The 20,526-nt window shown below is 34.4% G+C and overlaps 1 protein-coding gene across 1 annotated transcript in view; it reads left to right on the top strand.

Moving 5' to 3' along the window:
• LOC136807702 (uncharacterized) overlaps positions 1-11,758 on the top strand; it is a 48,203-nt gene extending 36,445 nt beyond the window's left edge. The window contains exons 16-17 of the mRNA XM_067064302.1: positions 9,285-9,372; positions 9,894-11,758. Coding sequence (XP_066920403.1) covers positions 9,285-9,372; positions 9,894-9,996 — 191 coding nt within the window. The 3' untranslated portion in view covers positions 9,997-11,758. The remainder of the gene's footprint in view (positions 1-9,284; positions 9,373-9,893) is intronic.
• The last annotated feature ends 8,768 nt before the right edge of the window (positions 11,759-20,526 follow it).

Below are 20,526 nucleotides of genomic sequence, written 5' to 3'. Positions count from 1 at the left end.
TATACACAACAACAGAGGCGCATTTATCCTTTGAATCTTTTTGAAGTCCCCGCAAATGTTTACATATTTACAAAGGTCTAGTCCAAAATAGCTTCGCGTGACCTAGAGAATCAGATTACTAATGCTCTTTTGATCAGCCAACAATCAAACAAACGCGCACCGTCTAGGAGTTAAAATTCAATTTTGAAACGCATTTTATATTGCATCTAAAGAACTCGAAGTTAACTCTTAATTGTTCATCATTTTTTTAACCAATGCTTAAATTCCAACATATTATATTCATGATATGCACCATTGCAATGTCTTCCACGTACGCAACAGCTGATTGGTTGAGAGTGACGTAAAATCAATCAATACGTCACTTTCAACCAATCAGTTAATACGTCACCTTCAACCAATCAGCTGTTGTGTCACTGAAAGACATTACAATGGTGTAAATCATGAAGACCGTTGAAAAGACTCTATAACTTTTGAACTTTGAAGCGCCTAGAAAGCACCTCACCAGAAAACCGAGTTTTTTTTCATTCCGTTTCTTAAGGCCGGTCTCCACTTTCGTGTGACATGAGCGAAATCTTTTTGGCGTTTTTGTAAGGTCATTGGTCGGTTGAAAAATGAAGCAATTCCATTGGTCGAAATTGACGTAACGGATGAAAAAAGTAGGACTTCCTTCAACTTTTTTTTGTTCGCTCGAAACTTTTCTATGACGTAATCTTAAAAAAGGTTAAGAAAAAACTGTCGCCTATTTCGCGCGGAAGTGGAGATCGGCCTTTAGTGAGTTCCCGTGAGTTCCACTTTGAGTTTCCACTTTCGGAAAAATAGAAGCCTTTCAATAGTGAGGTCTGTTAGCACAAAAATACTTCAGATTGTGATTAAAGCTTGAAATTTGGCACAGATGATCCTTAGAGGGTCTAAAACTTAATTTTAAACAGTAACACCAAATTTTGCCACCTGGCCACCTGTCAGATGACGTCATCAGGTGGCTTAGCAAAAATTTATTTTTTTGAAAATATTTAAAATCTGATGGTATCAGCGGAAAGAGCATGAAATGCTGATGAAAATCGAGGTATAAAACATGCTTTCAAAATCTTCCTATCAAAAGTTATGAAGGTTTAAAGTTTTGTGATGACGTCATCATAAGCCTTTCCAGGCAAAACCTAAAATCCCGTAATAACGGAACTAGTTGACCAAATTTAGTGTTTTATACATGAATCCATGTCAAAATTTGAAGTTCCATCTGATGCTTGGGTCTAAACAACATAGGAAGGCTTAAAACATCCAAAAAAATTAGTTGGTTGTACACTGTGTTCCTGAAGGGAGAACGCTGCGTTGATTTGCCTTGTAAAGCTCAAAATCTAAGTTTTAGTATTCTGTAGGATTTAAAGCTTTTAATTCAATTTGAACATCAGAATCGGAAAAAGCAATGAATTTTGATATGAATTCATGTATAAAACATGAAATTTGATCAATTTGTACCAAAGATACGAGGTTTTTAAGTTTTGCCTGGAAAGGCTTATGATGACGTCATCAAAAAACTTTCTAACCTCCATAACTTTTGATAGGAAGATAGGAATAATTTTTTGCCCAGCCACCTGATGACGTCATCTGGCAGGTGGCCAGGTGGCAAAATTTGGTGTTACTGTTTGAAATTAAGTTTTAGACCCTCTAAGGATCATATGTGCCAAATTTCATGCTTTAATCACCATCTGAAGTATTCTTACGTTTTTATGTGCTACCTGACCTCACTACAAGCTCCAGGGATTAAGGCGGGGTCAAAATGCTTGCAACGTTACAAATCATTTTCAGAAGCTCATTTTGGGCTCAAACGAAGCGTATGACTAAGTAAAATAAGATTCAGTCTAGGCAGATGTTTTCTCATTTTGAAATTTTGCGTAATTCGCAGAAATCCTCAATTTTGCGCTATTTTGATGACGTCATAAAAATTGAAATTCCAAATTGTGATAGAAATATCAAAATAATTTCAAATTTTGTCCAAAGATGCATATTATTAATGTTTTCAGAATTAGAAAAAAATTTCATCGAAAATTGATGACGTCATCACTTTTCAGCCAAAATACTAAAATCCTTGAAAAATGCTGACGTCATCAAGACTTAAAAAATTGTTTGAAATCTTTTGAAAATTTGCCTTGAAAATGCATCTTTAGTGAAAATTTGAAATTATTTTGATGGTTCTATCAAAAGTTATTGGAATTTCAATTTTTATGACGTCATTAAAATATCGCAAAATTGAAGATTTTTGCGAATTACGCAAAATTTCTAGATAAAAAAACATCTGCGTAGACTGGATCTTATTCTAGTTGGTTATACGCTTCGTTTGAGCCTAAAATTAGCCTATGAAAATGATTTGCAACGTTGCAAGAATTTTGACCTCCACGGACCCGCCTTATTCCCCTGGAGAGTGCTTTGACGCAAATTCGATTTTGTCGCTACTGCAGGAGCTTCGAAAGTTAAAAGTGACGTCAAAAAATTGAAGCATTCGAAAAGGTCGCAAAGTGACAATACCGAGTTTATGTATTTGCACTTTTGAGGACGGTAGAGTGACTGAAGCGATTTGGAATAACCCGCAATTCCGCCCCGCAAAATCGAGGACGGTAAAAGTGCTGATTTACCGTCGTCCTCAGCTGGTCATGATCTAGTCAAATTAGAACCTTACCGTCTCCGTCGCTGAAAAACACACATACATAAACTCGCTAATACCTAAAATGTGACGGAGCCCGATTTTCGAAAAACCATTTTTTCCGCCGGAAAAACCGGTTTTTTGACATTTTCTCGAATTTTCATCCTTAATTTTTTCTGATTTTTTGCAGAAAGATGCGTATTCGCAATGCTCAAAACATGACCTAGTTCAGGGGGGGCACGCAGTTACTACAAGACATGATGTGTAGTAAGTGCTTTTTCAACACTTTTTTTCAGGACCACCACCCTTTGCAGTTACTACATCTTGGTAGTAACTGTTTTCAGAAAAGATTTCCAGGTACCACCCCTGTTTTTGAGTGATATCATCAAAAAAATGCTCGAAATTACCCTAAATTGCGATTATTTTTCAACCTAAAGCCATTTTTGTGCTAAATTTTCTTTTAATTTACTTGATTAACAGCTGTTGAGAACATTTTAATGATAATTAGGGAAAGCATAATTTCAAAGTTGGGTCTGAGAAAAATTTCAAATTTTTTTTCGTCCATTTATAACAAAAATATTTTTTTAACAAAGAATTTTTTCACAAAAAAATTCATTTTTTGTGAAAAATTTTGAAAGTTCTTTAAAAAGAATTAAAATATAAGCACTTACTACACCAAAAATGCTAGTTTTAGTGTTCGGCACCACCCCAAGCAGCAGTTACTACACTGTGTAGTAACTGTTTTCATAACTTCTGAATACAGTACCACCACGGTAGTAAGTGTCATACTGTCTTGTAGTAACTGTGTGCCCCCCCCCCCTGCCTAGTTTGATTTTTGGAGAAAAATTTTTTTCCAGCCGAAAATGCCGGAAATATGCCAGAAATCGCCGTTTTTCTAAATTTTTATTGCTCCAAAAACTGCCTAAGGGTCTACTAACCTTAAGTTTTGACTTTCTTACTCTTTGGCAATTTTTCTATTTTTATCTGATTCTCATTGTTAAGTAGGTCCATTTAGCATGTGGCTTGTTTTCATCAGAGATGCGTATTTGCAATTCCCTGAAACTCTGATTTTCGAGAAAATTTTCATCCAGCTAAAAATGCCGGAAATATGTCGGAAATCGCCGCCTTAAAGAATTATAATTCTGTGTTTTTTCATACGAAAACCTTTTAATTAAGTATGGCTTGATTGCCAATAAAATTGATTTGTGTTGCTGGAAATTTTTAAAAGTTGCCTGAACACCCGGTAATTGCTCTTAAAATTCCTTTTTCTTTCCTTACTCATCTATTTGTTTGAGCTTTTTTTTTCTCTTCGTCTCTTTGACAGTTTTTATCAGATAGGTTCAATCAGCATTCAGCGCTTGCTTCATCTCCATTTTCGAGCATTTTTGAAATTTATTTTTTCTCAAAATTATGTTGATATACAGTATGAAAGTTATATTTCTCAGTATTAATTTGTTAGAATTAAGGCATTGATTAATAAAAAGAAGGCAAGATAAGAATTAGTGCGCACTTAAAACGAATGGACTTTATAGAGTATAAAAAATAATCTAGACGATCTTGTCGTCTACACAAGGTCACTTAAAGGGAGTAATTTATGAAACGGTGATAAATTTGAAAGAAGAGTTTAGCCCGGGGTGGAGTAAGCAGTGGCGGAGGTGTTTACGTTCGTTCCAAGCTCTACCGTTACTATTTTTTCCCGTAAACCGCCATGATATGGCTGTAAACTCTTGCGTATATTTTTCCGCGTTTACTATCATCTCTCTCTAACAGACGTCTAAAAACATCGTGCTATTTAAAAATTGACTCGCATACATTTCCTCCTTTTCCATAAATTTTTAGTAGCGCCGTCTCTCTAATAAGATTTTACCCGAAGATTAATTTGTGTTTGATTTTTAACGACAAACAAACAATTTACATTTCCTTGTTGTCTGAAGAGGCTGACTTCACCGATTCGTTCTGTCCCAAAAGTTGGATAACATCAACAGCCAAATAGGATTTTTTAATGAGACCTTTTTATTTCAAACTTACCGAAAAGAAAAATTTCAATTTTTAATACTTTATAATATCATTATTAACGGTAGTTAAACGTAAAGGCTAACCGGCTCAAAGACTTTTCTCCACTTTAAAATAATCAATACTTTTTAAACGTTTGACGAAATTTGGAAAGTTCATATCAAAACTCCAATCCAATTTGCTGAGAGACGCGGATATCGAAGTTGAAGGTCCAAAATAAATAACACGTTGATAAAAGCATAATATATAAAAACAAGGCTTCGATGGTCAAAAACAAGGTCAAGTTAAGAACATTAGAATGGCTTTACGGGTTATACCGGGTGTGCCACAAATAAGTTACCCTCTTTGATTTGATATTGTAGGCAGCAGAAAAGAGATTTTTTCAAAGATTGTTTCGGAATCATTCAGAGGAAAGCCTAACTTAAAATTTGCTGTATTACTTTTTAATTTTACTTCATTGGTTCAAAAGTTATGTTCAAAAACCTAAAATGTCAATTTGAAAAAATGTCAAAAAAGGCTAAAAACAAGGGTATCGTTTTATGAGAGAAAGGACCCCTTGTTTTTCCAAAACATTAAAATACGAAGTCTTGCTCTCTGTAACACTCTTTATGTTTTCTTTATCTCTATTGTTTTTTTTTTACTTCTGTTTTTCCCTCGGGCATAAACTAGATGCAGAATGCTTCAACCCCCACAAAAGTTTCAACATCTTTCCAAGAGTTTCCGAAAGTTTTCTGTGTGTACATCATCGTTGAGAAAGGTGGAGAAGGTGAAAGTTTTGAGAAAAATGCCTCGTTTGAACTGTTGCAGCTCATCTTGATTCACCCTGTATTTACAGGGATGCTTAACTTTGTAAATAAGTGATTTTACATATTGGAAATACATTTCCTGATGCATAAAATCGTTTTGTGTCTCTATTCACTACAATCAATTTAATACTGTTTTTCGCCTTTTTGACATTTTCGGTTATTGAACAGAACTTTTGAACCAATGAAGTAAAATTAAAAAGTAATACACCAAATTTTGAGTTACAGTATGTGGCCCCAAAAACGGCGATCAAATTTGAAATTTCTCTCAAATCTAGAGGAAAAGAGATTTTACAAAAATTTTTGCTGCATGAAAACCTTTAACATCTCTACTTTATTTCCTGGAAGTTATTTTTCAAAATTTTCAATTTCAACAATATTTTTCAATCGCTTAAAAATAGGTAGCTTTTTTCTAATGGCCCGAAAAACGGAGGTTTGAAATTTTGGCGATTTCTCAAGATATCTTTAAGATATGAATACAAAATTTTGACCATAGTTTGGAAATGTGATTTAGAGGGTTTTGGGCATAAATTTATTTGATAACATTTTTACAGTATACCCCTGGTTGTCAAAATGCAGGTTTGGGGCCCCCAAAACGGAGGTGTAGTTAAAATCAAATTATTAAGCCCAGTTGTAATAGGGGGGAAAACTATGAACATATTTGTGTTTTCCCTTAAATTTACGACCCGATGGATGTAAAATTTATGATTTCTATTAAGTATTTCAAGATTTTCGATATTGCAAAGTCCAAACTGAAAATTTAGAAATTTTCAAAATGACAATTTTGATTTAACAACGTCTTAATCAAGTTTTTGAAAACAAATCTCTTTTGAAAATAGTTCCATTCATGTATGGAATAAGTTGTGAAAATTTTAGAAAAAAAGCATAACTGAAACTGAAAATAATAAGCTTTAAAGATATTTTTCTCCTATATTTTGCAAAAAAATGACAGAATTTGCCGTTTTTGCTGATTCAGCGAAAAATTTTATACATAATGTTAATTTTTTGTTATAAACTACTAACTCAAGGTGATAGGAATAGAATTCCATAACTTTTTGCTTTTTCTCATATTTAGAATTTTCGGTTTTATCAATGCTGATTCTAGGGCTCCAAAATACTGGTTGACCTTCAAGATGCTATATCTTTTACCCAGCCTCTAAAGTCACATATGTATTTGCATTTTCTGAACGGCATTAGGTGTAGAAAGTTTCCTATACCCCGTTTTCATAACTTATTTTCAATATCCAAGGAGCTAGAGTGAGTTATATGCAATTTTTGTCTAATTTTGGTGTTAAAATATTTCCTTTAGACGCAAATATGTTATTTTGAATCCGTCTCAAACCAGCAAAAGCATGCTCATTTTTAAGTATAACCATCATTCTTTCAAAATAAACAAAAATCGTTTAATTCTGATAAATCTACAAGTCAGAATCCTCATTTTAATGACAACCTCCGTTTTGGGGGCCGTCTCCGTTTTGGGGGCCATATACTGTAAGCTTTCCTCTGAATGATTCCGAAACAATATTTGAAAAATCTTTTTTTTACTGCCAACAATATCAAATCAAATAGGGTAACTCATTTGTGGCACACCCGGTAAGATACCTAATTTCTTTGGAAAGTGGAAAAAATACTTAAAAAGTGGTGAAAATAAAAACATGTTAAGAACATTTTTAGGCTTTAAGATAAAAAAGTTACGAACATTGCAAAAGGCCTCAAAACTTATGGATGCTCTTATAAAATAACGTGTAGAAAAATGTTTTTAATCTTCAAATTAAACTACACTTAAAGCTATAAGGCTTGAGATAATTAAGATGCTCACGACATCCAATTATAATGGGATTGATGATCGCATTCGCAACTTGGTGACAAACGAAAGTTGCCGATTCTTAGAAAGTGATAAAAAGATTTTAAAACTTCCTTGTTCATCCACGACAAACATGGAAAAGTGATGGGTTTTGAATCAAAAGAGGTCTTGTCAGTCCACAGAACATGATGGCTTAGAGAACAATTTCTTAAGTTTGCTATTTACTATTTGAACAATGTACTCTTACGTTAAAACAACGTCGCCAGATTTCTATAAATCTTAATGGTCCCAATGATCTTTTTATCCCCCCCCCCTCTGATTCTTTTTTTTATCCCCTGTCCTTTTTTTATCCCCGATTCTTTATTTTTATCCTTGATTTATTCTTTTTCTTTTCGATTCTTTCTTTTTGTCTCGGATTCTTTCTTTTTCTCTCGGATTCTTTAATTTTGTCTCCAATTCTTTGTAAAATAAAACAACGCTGGCATTTTCGAGAACTGCAATAGGTAAGGTGTATTTTCCACCTTTGAGAATGTCTGTACTTGTTTGTGCGTGTTTAAGGCAATTAAAAGTAATGGTTTTTGGGGGCTTCTGAATGAGGCTTTTTTCAAACAATGGGAACACAGTTCTTTCAAATGAGCTTAGTAAAGCTCAAATTGCAGATGTAGAAAGATAAACTCGGTATACATTCACTCACCATCTGGATAAGGTCATCACTGTGTCTCACTAACATTCTGCCGATTGGTAGTGTAAAGGTTTCGATCACAGACTTGCACCGCAATGGACTGTGCTCGAATCCCAAGCACTGCCAGGCAGGGCTTAGAGAAATATGGTGATAGACTCTCTATCTTCACTCATATATCATTCTCTCTCAATCCGGCTGATAATCGAAGTATCGATTGACGTCAAATGAGCTTAGTAAAGCTCAAATTGCAGATGTAGAAAGATAAACTCGGTATACGGAGCACAGTCCGTTCTACTTGCTAGCCACAGTAGTATACTGATGATAATTTAGTTTTTGTGTGTTTGAATATTCAAGAAAAGCATCAACGACAATTCGTTGTTCGTTTTCATTTCAAACTGTATTTCATAATTTGAATTTGATTTTTTTAAATTTAAATCGAGAATTTTCGCCTCGTAATGCTAATGGTTTCTAATTCTTTTTTTGAAATGTGTTCAATTTTATTTGCTGCAAGAGCTGTTATACGTAGAACGTGTAATACATGGGTTTTGTAATGTGTAATAGGAGTTTGTAGAAGTGTTGATATGATTTTAACATTGTTGGAAGGTTGTAATTCTCCTCAAAGAGTGCTCAATAGTTTAAGTTTGTCTTCTCCTTTTTTGAATTATGAAGATGGATCTCGTTTCACTGAAGATTGGCGCGCCATGAAACTCTGAGTAGGAAATAAGAATTTAAGTCAACTCTCATCATATTATATTATGGTATAATTTCAACAGTTTAACCCTTTGAGTGCCACGGTCCTTTTTTTCTAAGTTTTTTAAATAAAATCGCTACTTCAAACTTTAAAGGCTTATATCTCCGGGTCTAGAAGGAGCTAGAAGCTCGTTGCATAATTGTGCGGACCTGACTGAATGACGGAAAGGTGCCCATTAGTAAAACTTCAAATTAATTCGCTAGAGAAGAAAATCAAGTAAAGCAGGGCCAAATTTGGAGGTTTTTGAATCACTCGTTGACCAAAAATGGTCAAAAAACGGTCAAAATCTCAAAAAAGTGGATTTTTGTCAAATTTTTGCATTTGTTGACTTTTTGGCTTAAAATCTCGCTGGAAAAACTCACTTTTGATTTTTTTGCTTGACCATGAAGCCCAGTCCGATTCCTACGAGTTAAACCAAAAATGACGATTTCTAACTCAAAATGTGCATTACATATAGCCCATGTTCGATATACCCGACATTGGCACTTAAAGGGTTAAGACTTTATTTTAAACTTGAAGATGGAATTTATCCGAATTATATCGTCTAAAAATTGAATAGAAAATTTTTAATATCAAATTTATCTTTTTCATTTCAGCCTTCGTGCGCATGAGCATTGGAACACCAGCTTATAAAGGATGCTGTACAAAACTCGTCAAATCTCTTCAATATGAACGCATCAACAAGTAAGCTTTACTCTTATCAACCCTTAAAAGTTTTGTTTTAAATAAGAGTGATATGTTTTGCTTATTCATCAATTTTAATTCACAAGCTTTTTCACATTGGATTGACACGGACGTGGAGCAAGATTGGTCAAAAAGAGGAAGAGATAAACATTTTTTGCTTGTATCAGCATAATGTAACAATAGGCAGACACTGTCCTGCTATGAAATATGTGTCTGATATGAAACAGGAACACTTATGTAAAAACAAAACCTTTACAGCGTATGGAGCCTTGGTTATAATTATATCAATTTCAAATTTGAAATCAAAGCTTGCTTTTTGATGAGATAACGAAGCAAAGCAAAGTATTCATGATTATACATGACGTAATGTTTTACTCGGAAACACCCAAGGTTTTGCCAGTAATGGGAAACGAAGAAAAGTTTGGTACAGGCTAGTACTTAAAATGACGAGTCTTGAGTTATCCCAAACTTAAAACTCGCCGGTGTTCTGTTTACAATTGTCTTTTTTATTTAATTTCCAGACACATCTTATATGCAGCACTAGAAGTCATACTCCAAGAACTTGCACCTGAATGTTCCCATGGTAATTTACAATACACAAACTTAATCAAAAGGGATAATTGATTGGCCAATAATGATGTAATCTTCTATGAATTATTACATTGATTGGCTCTTGATGATGTAATGGTTAAATTGATAGTGAGCCTAGTTTCACGTCTATCCTTTGTTTAATCTTAAGATGACTTCAAGCTTATGATTGGCTCCTTATGACGTCATGTTGGTATGAGAATCTCTTTATTCCTTATTTGGTAAATTTGATTTTACCCGAGGATTTTAGAGATCTTCATTTGACTCAGTAGCACTGAGGATGAATTCTGATTATCTCTGGAAATTTTAAATAACCTCGAATAGAGAAAGAACATTTTGAGAAAGTGAAGAACGAATAAAACTTCTCTGCAATTATTGATTCTGATTGATGGATCAAGCTATATCTTATAAGGACTTCTTAATTCTTCTTACAAATTACTTCTTTGGGAATCTTATAAGGGTAAATTTAGACTTTAGATTTCAAATTCCACCTGTTTTTAATGTCCAGGCTCTCAGGGCTTTTTGAGGGTCATTGGAAAGTCCGTAAATGAAGTTTATTATATACACGCTTTTTTATAAGAATGGTGTAAATCCATTTCATAATGGATATTCTTAACTTTTTCGGGAAAATCATCCTAAAATATTCTTACAGCATTCTTGGGTTAGGATCCTAATTCAGACTAGATTTAACATTTAGTACATACTTCTCGAGCATAAAATGGCATTTTTGTGAAAGGAGTGAGCCTTACTTGAGGGTAATTGGCAATTTATAATTGAAAATGCTCTAAAGATGACATTCTTAGCATGAGTAGCCAAATTCTATGATGGTGATATTCTTAGTATATTCTTAATTTTTTGGCCATTTTCATCATGGACATTCTTATAAAGTGTATTCTTATAAAAAAAAGCGAGTAACTCAATAAAACTTAATAAAACTTTGTCTCTGGGGAATATTGAGCGGCCACATGGTTATTTTTTTTAATTACCAGTGTAAATTAAGTACCGCAGTCGAAGACGACCCAAAAGTTCCTCTCTCGATATCTACCTAGCTGTCCACCGAATGGTGGATACAAATTATACCGCCCTTGCATTTTGTAACACCAGTGTCTGACCTCGACAATCCCCATTACCACCGACATTACCACTCTTATTTAAAAACAAAACCTTTAAGGCGGACAAGACCAATCAAATACTACATAATTTCTCTGCTTCTAATTATCGTTTTACTGATTTTAAAAAGACGATGTGTGGCTAAATTGTTTTAGCTTTTGCCCATTGAATGCCCTTCAGATTCGAGTGATTCGCATACTCGTTTTAAAAGGTTCCTTTTACACTATTAGGCAATTAAGGTCATATTTCCTGGCCAAAAGGATATAAACCGAATTTGTTCTGGAAGAGTAGCTTTTCGAATTAAACTAAAACCATTGTTTGATGCTCAAGCCACAAGCTTTTATACCACTTTGAAAATTTAGATTTCAAAATTCAAAACAGTTGAAAATTTCACAATTTTTTATAAATGTTCTGCGCTGAAAAGGTTAATTATATGATTAAAAAAAAGAGAATTTATATAATTTTAATTTTTGTACATTTTTTCATATATAGCAAAATGATTGAATTTATTTTTTAATAGCATTTTTCTTAGGGTATGTAATTTGGTCAAAGAAGAATCTTCTCCTAGTTGAGAATAAAAATCAATGATGATTTTTAAAACATTTAATTTATTGAAATTATTTTTTCTTATATTTTTCTATTCATGAAGACGTATTATGACATAATGACAGTAAAATCTTTACAGACACGAATGACTTTTCTCATATATTTCCCCATTAGCCATATTTTCAGTTCACACCACATTCACTTCAGACCATATACTCGATTTTTGACCATGTCAGCCATTTCTTTCCCGTTTTAGACCGTTTAGTAAGATCCTGAATAAACGCCCCTCCACTCCCCCGCCACTCCCCCGCCACTCCATTCTTTGTATGCATTTTTTAATTCTGATCCCTTTTTTACGTTATGCAGCAATTTTGACCCTCTTTCTTTGCTTCAAACTTCCTCACATTGACGCAACGTTGACGATAACCATAACACATAATTTTCCAGACTTCCATATTTAAAAGACTTTAGGTAAACTGACAAGCTGATCACAAGCAAATTGACAATTATCGATAACACTGCCACGATTATTTATTTACTTTACTACTTTAATGGGATAAACTTTCGCGGGGATTAAATTTCGCGGATTTCGCGGATTTGGGATTTTAAGTCCCAATGGAAATTTGGAAGGGCCTCATCCGCGAAATATTTTTAAACAAAACTCTAAATATGTCAAACAAATACTATTTGAATGTTTACTGGCATCAAAGAAGCGCTAATGATGCGTATTTCAACAACCAAAATGCATGATTTGACAGTAAAAGTCACAAAATCGTGAAAATATTGCCACCCAATAGTGCCACCCGCGAAATTAAGTCTCTGCGAAATTGTTGAATTTCGCGGATAGGCCCAACCGCGAATTTTAATCCCCGCGAAAGTTTATCCCAGTAATTCTTTAACGATCTACTTGAAATTTACAATTTTGATTTATTTTGATCGACTAGGAACCGAATACCTAATTTGAATCAGATGTTGTTGGAATTGATCAATTTCTGAAACGGTTGGAAAGAGTCTGGGTATTTATGAGCTCTAACTTTTAAACCAATAAAATTAACTCATATTATGAGAAGATGCTATCTGCTGCTCATTAATTCAGCCACCAAATGAATTTCATTGATGACCTCTCTTATTCGGGTTTTACTTAAATCTGATATTTTCCTTCTTTAAAAGTGGGCATATACTTTCCATATCTCATTCATTATCACGATTTACACAAATTTCTCAGTCCTTTTATTGGGGGGGGCAGCTGGGCAAAATGACCGACGGGTATGTGCGGGCCCTAAGGGTACCTTTTCCAAGATGTTTAAAATGCACTGTAAGGGTCGGAAAAACTAAAGATGCACTGTAAGGGTAGAAATTTCAGAAAATTCTTGAAAATCGAGATATTTTGCCCAAAAATGCTAGAATTTTGACCATTTTTTGCACGAAAAGGATTGAAAATTTGGGGGAAGATGCACTCTAAGGGTATGATTTTCATCGAATTTTGCTGCACTGTAAGGGTGCAATTTTAAAAGCCAATTTTCGGCCCGCACATACCGTCAGTCCGCAAAGCCAGTGCCCCCCCCCCGGGTTTTCTTATTATCAACTTTTCATATGCATCTCTGTAATGTTTGACGTCTTCGAATGTCAACTCTCTCATTAACAATCCCCTGTCAATTGGATTGGTCTAACCATCGTATCGATAAAGGATGCAACTTATGTAATCTCGATATATGCGTAATATCCGTTATATTTGACAATGTCAGTACTTCATTATGGATTTTTCTTTTCTTTTTTCTTACCATATTACTTCGAATAAACGTCCCGGGCGATTTTAGGTTTTAGGAGGGGTGTTAATTCGAGGAGGGAGGGGGCGTTTAAAAGAATGGGTTTTTTTAATAGCGTTTAACCAAAGTTACTTTAATAAAGTGAATGGGAACCTTGTTTTGCTTTTTCGTTGTCTTTCAGTTGAAAAATGTCATTTTAGAGATGTGAAAATAGGTCAAAATGAGTTTGAGTATGGAAAGAGTACAATTATTAACTCATATTTAAGTTTGCCTTCATATAATTCTCTTTCACAGCTACTTGTTTCAAATAAACGAGTGGGCGGTTATTCAAAGAAATACGGTATTTTATCTGCTAAAACACTTAGTTCAAACTTCAAACTCTTCAAATGAAGTTCTGTACCAGTTCTGTCAGAATCTGAAGAATCTATTTCGACCGGGTGTCGTCGAATAATAATGATGATCTCAGCATCTGTTGAGCAATGTCATTAAAAGAAAGCTGGGCTTTTTCTTTTATGTTCCTATCAATTCAGTTTCCATCTTATATACTTTTGAATTGTGGCCACAATTATTCTCCTCACCATCTCAAAACAACAGCTAATCAATACCGAGTTTATGTGCGTGTGTTCTTCTGCGACAGAGACGGAAAGGCTCTAATTTGTCTACATCCTGACTGGCTGAGGACGACGGTGAATCAGCACTTTTACCGTCCTCGATTTTGCGGGTTTTTCCAAATCGCTTCAGTCACTTTACCGCCCTCAAAAGTGCAAAGGCTTGCGTTAATGTCACGTAAGAACGACACCTTGTTTTTTCAACTTATCAATATCCGCTTTCTGGTCTTTAATTTCTTCTTTTTCCTTCTTCTTCATTTTTCGTTGTTCCTCTTTCTTCTTTTCCATATAAGTTTTCATCGGAACATATGGTTTGATAAAAGTCCCTCCTTCGGACCCATTAATGGCCAATTTCTGAAAATCATCAATCATTTCAGCAGTTTGTATCTCTTTATGAATAACGGCGTTCACGATTTTATGTAATTGCCAATGCCCCTCTTCTTGTAGATTCTCCGACCCATTCCGCGCGGTCTCTTTATAATCAGGCCGCGCGTCTGGGAATTCAAGAACTGGTTCCCAGTCCACGTGTTCGTCATCAGCCTCGATCTCAGGCTCTTCTTCGTCAGGGTGATCTTTGTCTGGTTGCGGTCGGTTTTTTACCGGTACGTCATGTGTTCCTACGAGAATGTGATGTGAAAAAATGCCGACGAAGAGAAGTAAGCAGCTCCACATTTTGAACGAAAGTCTCCAATTCAAAATAATGTAAACGTCAATATTGTCTGAATCGACAGTTCTTAAGAATTACAGTTCTATGTGGTCTAATGGTCTAATTCCTTGCCCCGGCTTTTGAATGGATTCAGCAGAATTTGTTTTCAAATCCTACGATATATTCAATTGAAAAAATTATGATTCCTTCATATCTCTGCGTTGCCGATAACTGTAGTTTCCTTTCTTTGTTGTTTTCGAGTTTATTGTTTGGTGTGTTTGGGAATTCTTAGTGCACATTTTCTGAATGAAAGGCGGAATTTCTTCATTTTCATCTCTTTTATAGTATAATGATACCCTGGCCTGTTCTATTACCAAAATTGTTCAAAATAATTTCACAGGTTACGCCTCATCTCCTATGTGAGAAATGTTTGTCAATTTTTACTACCTTTCTAGTGGATATGTCCATAGTCCGTACCAAGTACTCCTCTTTGGATTGCTTTAAGATTTAATCACATGATCAAAAAGTGAGCAAAGCAACCTAATTTCTCAACGCTAGTTCAAGTAATAAGAAACAATGGAAAGAAACAAAAGGCTTCCAGACCGGGGTTTTTTATACGGACTATGATAATATCAGAATCATATTATGCCACAGCCATTTTTTCTGTAGAGAACACATTCCCTCGAATTGTATGCTTGCAACACTTTGGTGACGAATTCATGATATTTATGACGTAATGTTTTCTACGGAAATACCCCGGTTTTAGCCAGTAGTGGTAAATTTAAAGTAGACAAAAGTTGTATAAAATCTGCCACTACTGGTTTTTCCGTATAAAACATTACGTCATGAATATAATGAATTGCGTGGAAAGGTCGTACAAAAGTCGATACCCCTTCCACAATCAACCTCTTCAAATTAATTTTGTTAGACTATTTGAACGTTAACCTTGTTAGTTTTTCAAATCCCGAATTTTACTTCCATTACTTTACTTTTATGTAATCCCTAAATTTGAATGGAATTTAATTATGATATTTGTGTTAAAATCCTTCCCCTCTACTTTTATTGATGAATCTTGACAGGGTTTTGTACCTTTTCCATAGAGGGACAGAAGTTATGATAAATGTGATGTATTTTTCTCTGAATGAGTTTATCATTACCATTATAGGTTCGTATGTTTAGTGGCCGTGCATTCTTTTCTTGTATTCTATAATATTTCTAAACCTTGATATTGTCAAAGTTATAATATTCGTTCAAAGCGAATTTCGACGACGTGAAGTATTTACATTTGTGTAGTCCAGTAAGAGTTAGACGATGCTATCGTCCGTTAAGAGGTTCAGTAAACGCGGGAAAATATATATGCGCAAAGTCAGGGCATCAGGGTGGTTTATGGGAAAAAAGTGGTGGTAGAGTTTGGGAAAACTGTAAACTGTAGACACCTCCGCCACTGCTTACTCCAGTCCGGGGCTAACCACCATTTTCAAATTTATCCCGCCTCATAGATTATTCCCTTTTTTAGTGATCTTCGAGATCTTGTGTAGATGATAAGATCGTCTAAGTAAGAGTTAAAGACTGCCCACACTCTGGTGCAGGTAAAGTTATAACAGTTGATGATACTCTACACGTTATTTTCTTTATTAGAACCCAGTTTATAAGAACATTTAGGCTGAAATTTGTCGAAAAATTAAGAGCATCGTAAGAACATGCCCATGCCCAGTTTGGAAAAAAATGACAAGAAACTACAATTTTTTCCTCTTTTCAAGCAGTTTTAACCAAACTTAGGGATGGATTTTCTAAAATCGAGAGTCAAATATTGTCCAAATTTTACCAACTTTAAGTGCTCTTTATTTTGCATGATGTTGTCGATTTAAAGTAGTCCAAAAAATTAAGAACGCATTTAAGAACATTTTAGGCTGAAAACTGCTAAAAAAATAAGCACATCCAGGCTCAGCCAAATTTTAGGTGTTCTAATAAAAAAAACATGTGTATTACTATTGGAGGCTTTTTTCATAAGATAATCAGTAAATTATTGTTAATCTTGCTAAGGTTCAGCTTTTCTTATTTTCATTAGCATTTTTAGCCTCAAATCGTTCTTCATCCTGTTCTGATGTTGGGTTATTTCGAGGCTTTATAAGCAAATCTGACTGTAAAACAAGGTTTCTCCTGTTTATAGTTATATTAGTGGGATTTTCTCAAGAGAATATGTTTTGAAGGGACTAAGCCGTAGTTTTGTTTATTTTGTCACGTCTGATTTTTATAAAGTTCTGGAAGTTTATTTTCATTGAGGTTCTTTAAGCGTATTTTGTTTGAATTTAATAATCGTCAACGTTTCTTTTTCGTAAATGAATGACGATTTCGAATGTGCCTGTTTATTTGTGTTTCAGATCAAGGAAATATATTTTGGAGGTTTGTTGAGGCCTTTTATTTTCCCATTACATTTAAGTCTCTGTAAAATCGTGGTAATCGAATCGTGATGGCAGTTTTATGACTTTTCTTAGGGTATGTGTTCGTGCTTCTTTGTTATACCTAGGAGTTGTTGGAGTAAAAGTCTACATCGGTTTTCTATCTGGAGGAGTCCGAAAGGTATTATAATTTGAAAGCCTTAAAACAAAGAGAAGGATTGCAAAAATTTTCTGTAGATACAGTGGAATAAGCTCGAGTTCTTAACTCGAACCCCGCACGGACCCCCGGGGGGGTCTGAATATTCAAATATATTTCCTAAGGGGGTTACAACTTAAGGGGGGTCTTCCTACCTAAGGGAGCAAGGTCTTGACCCTTCTAGAAACTATGCATCCAAGTCATAGAGGTTCGAGTAAAAGAGATTACTTTAATGAGCTCTAATTACCTGATGACGGTCGGTATCGGACCTTTTCGGAATTTGAATGAAAATCTGTTTAAACCAGGTCAAAAAATGTGTTCAAATTGGTTCAACTTTTTTTGCCTGTCCAAAATGTCGTGTTATCTTGATATGTCGGTGTTTTTTACACTTTTGGCAAAAACGTGACATTAAATTTAAAAAAAAAACGGTTTTTCTTGAATAAAATGAATTTGAACGAGCATTTTGGGATGAAATCTTCGAAAAAGGTGTAACACACGAGCTTAGAACTTTTGGTTTTGGTCCCAGGAGCGAAGAAGGATCCAATATTCCAAAATATTAGATTTTAAGAATTTTGGAATTATGAGAGTTAAGTGGCTCTTGGATTGATTTTGATGGTCTGAACTTGTTACATGTCTCTATATTTTATGAAACAATGACGAAGAGCACTTTTGGATCCGAAATTCCATCCAAAAAACATCTCTGAACTTGAACAATTATAAAAGATGCATTTCATCGTTAAAATGGACTGATCACAATCTAAAATTAATCAAAAGTCACTTCCACTTAACTTTAAAACATTCTTAGATACCAAAAAGTGCGGTTTCGCGAGCGTTTTGGGATTAAAAATTTCTTTTTAAAGTGGTGAACCTACCCCAACCCTAACCCGAACCTAACTTGTCGCAAAATGGAATTATTAATCCTTCGGGGCTCTATCTTAGCTTATTTTAGGTCATTAACGTAACGACATATTATGCATAACGTAAAAAATCAGTTTAGAGCATTTTAGGATATTTCATTCCAGACTAAGACGCTTATTTCAGATAAGGCAAAGTATGTTACTTTCAATGAAGGATTTGATAATCCTTAGATGCTCTATTCTAGTGGAAAATCTTATTTTCGTGTTTTTAAAAGCCTAAACCTTCCAAATAGTTAAATTTGAACTACTTAATATCAAATAAACATACTATAATCCTCAGTTTAAAAAGGCTTGAACTCAAAGAAAAATTAGAAATAAGTGATCCCAAACTGCTCCCAGCTGGAAGATTTTTTATTTAGGAATAGAAAATACATAAATGCTCCAGCCTGCCAAATTTCAGTTCCAAAGCCCCATTAGATCAAAAGTTATTGCTCATGGAATCCATAATCCATTTTCATTATGGAATCGTTTAATCCTAACGTGCTCCTAACTTTAAGAGGTTATAAGTACTGGTTTAGTTTCTCTAGAAGGCTCGGGAAAAATGGAATGGAATCTTCAATCCGTTGCCGATCTCCTGATATCATATTAAAAAAAGGTGCATTTTGTATTTTTTTTAAAAACCTGTTTAAAAAAACTTCACGTTTTTGCCAAAAGTGTAAAAAACACTGACATATGCAATGGTGTCTTTTAGAGATAATGTTAATCAAAGGATATCAAATGGATCTTTTCATTGGATTGGTTTTCACACTAACGTGATTAAAATTTTTGTCAATCGGTCGGACAAATAGAACGGAATTTTGTCATTTTTACCAGACTCAATAATTTACGGAAAATCGTTTCCTTCCGTACCAGCGAAATATAATTACGGAGTAGTAATCGCATATTATAAGTTTATTTGTTTGTATGTATTGGCGAATTAATTTGTTGATAATTTCTAAAACTATTTTGCGGTAATTATTTTTCCGACTACTACCATAATTGACAGTAACCTTATTGTATAATAGTTTTTCCCTCGCTCACTATCCCTGTAAAAAAAAGATCGATAAAATCGTTTATACGCACTGTTGAAATACATTGGAGTCTATATAACTGGAACAAATTTGTTCGAGTTAAAGAAATTTTGGCTTATGGAGTAAGATTTTTAGGCATTTTTAACTAAAAAGACGAGAAAACTTGTTCGAGTTAATAAAGAGACAGTCGAGTTATAGAGTTTCGAGTTTTAACAGGCTCTACTATAGTAGAGTTTCGAGTTTTAAACTTATTCATGTTTTAGCGTAGAGTACACTATTTAGAATCTGTTTTTAACATTAATCCATGTCTTTGATACGATTAGTAGAAAGATAACATTATGAAACGGTGTTTTTATCACGTCTTGTACAAGAAGATTATCAAAAACTTTTTGACAAGTGTACGTTTGACAGATGGTTATATGTTTGACAAGCTGACAAATCGTTTTGTCTTGTTTAGTGGTGTTATATAAGATGTACTTCTACTGTACTGTATTCGTGACGTTATGTTTTATACAGAAGCATCCAAAACACCAGGGCGTTCGCCACTAGTTTTATTGCTTAAATTCAAAATTATTGGAAAACACCCGGGTCCCTTTTTGGGTGATTCCGTATCAAACATTACGTCATGAATATCTTGCAAGATATCTTGCCAAGATTGGCATCAAGTCAGAGGTGCTCCATATGGATTCAAAATTTATTTAACAGATTTCCAGCTTCTGAAAGCTTTTAAAAGACACTGAAGACACTATTGACACTTTAAAGTATGGTTTTTGAATAGGCGTTTCTATAGTTTTTGAAGGTATCAGGTATATCGTCTTAATGGAGAGCAGAGTAAAAATATCTCGACCTTGTAAAGTAATATTGATGTTACTTCAAGTACCTCTTGAGTGATTGCACGAGCGTAAACACGATCTCAAGTTGAAAATGAATCCAACATAAAAATAGTCTACTTTATTTTTCTAAATTTGGATTTAAAATCCGCGCATCCTTGGTCCAAAGAAGAAAACTCATACTCATATAGCGATTAAATCCAAAATGTATCAATCATGGTTTGTGGTCAAATCTTTCAACGAGTCAGACGCAAGAACAATCCAGCGCTCTAGAGATAAATAAGAATTCAAAAGATTGTTTTTGATATCATGGATTCATTTTTAAGTCTGTCTCAAAAGCATGCAGATACTTTACTTGTTTAGTAGTTTCTCAGAACCCAATAGACGATATCGGCTTAACGAAATTCTCCCCGAATGATTACCCATGATGCATTGCGCAAAAAAAAATCAGTATGTCAATATTGTCCGTGAATTTTTTTGCGCAATGCATCATGGGTAATCATTCGGGGAGAATTCGGAAAGCCGATATCGTCTATTC

Source organism: Clytia hemisphaerica, unplaced genomic scaffold (assembly GCF_902728285.1).
Source record: "Clytia hemisphaerica strain Z4C2 unplaced genomic scaffold, Clytia hemisphaerica genome assembly, whole genome shotgun sequence".
NCBI lineage: Eukaryota > Metazoa > Cnidaria > Hydrozoa > Leptothecata > Clytiidae > Clytia > Clytia hemisphaerica.
This window is presented reverse-complemented; position numbering and strand designations above follow the sequence as displayed.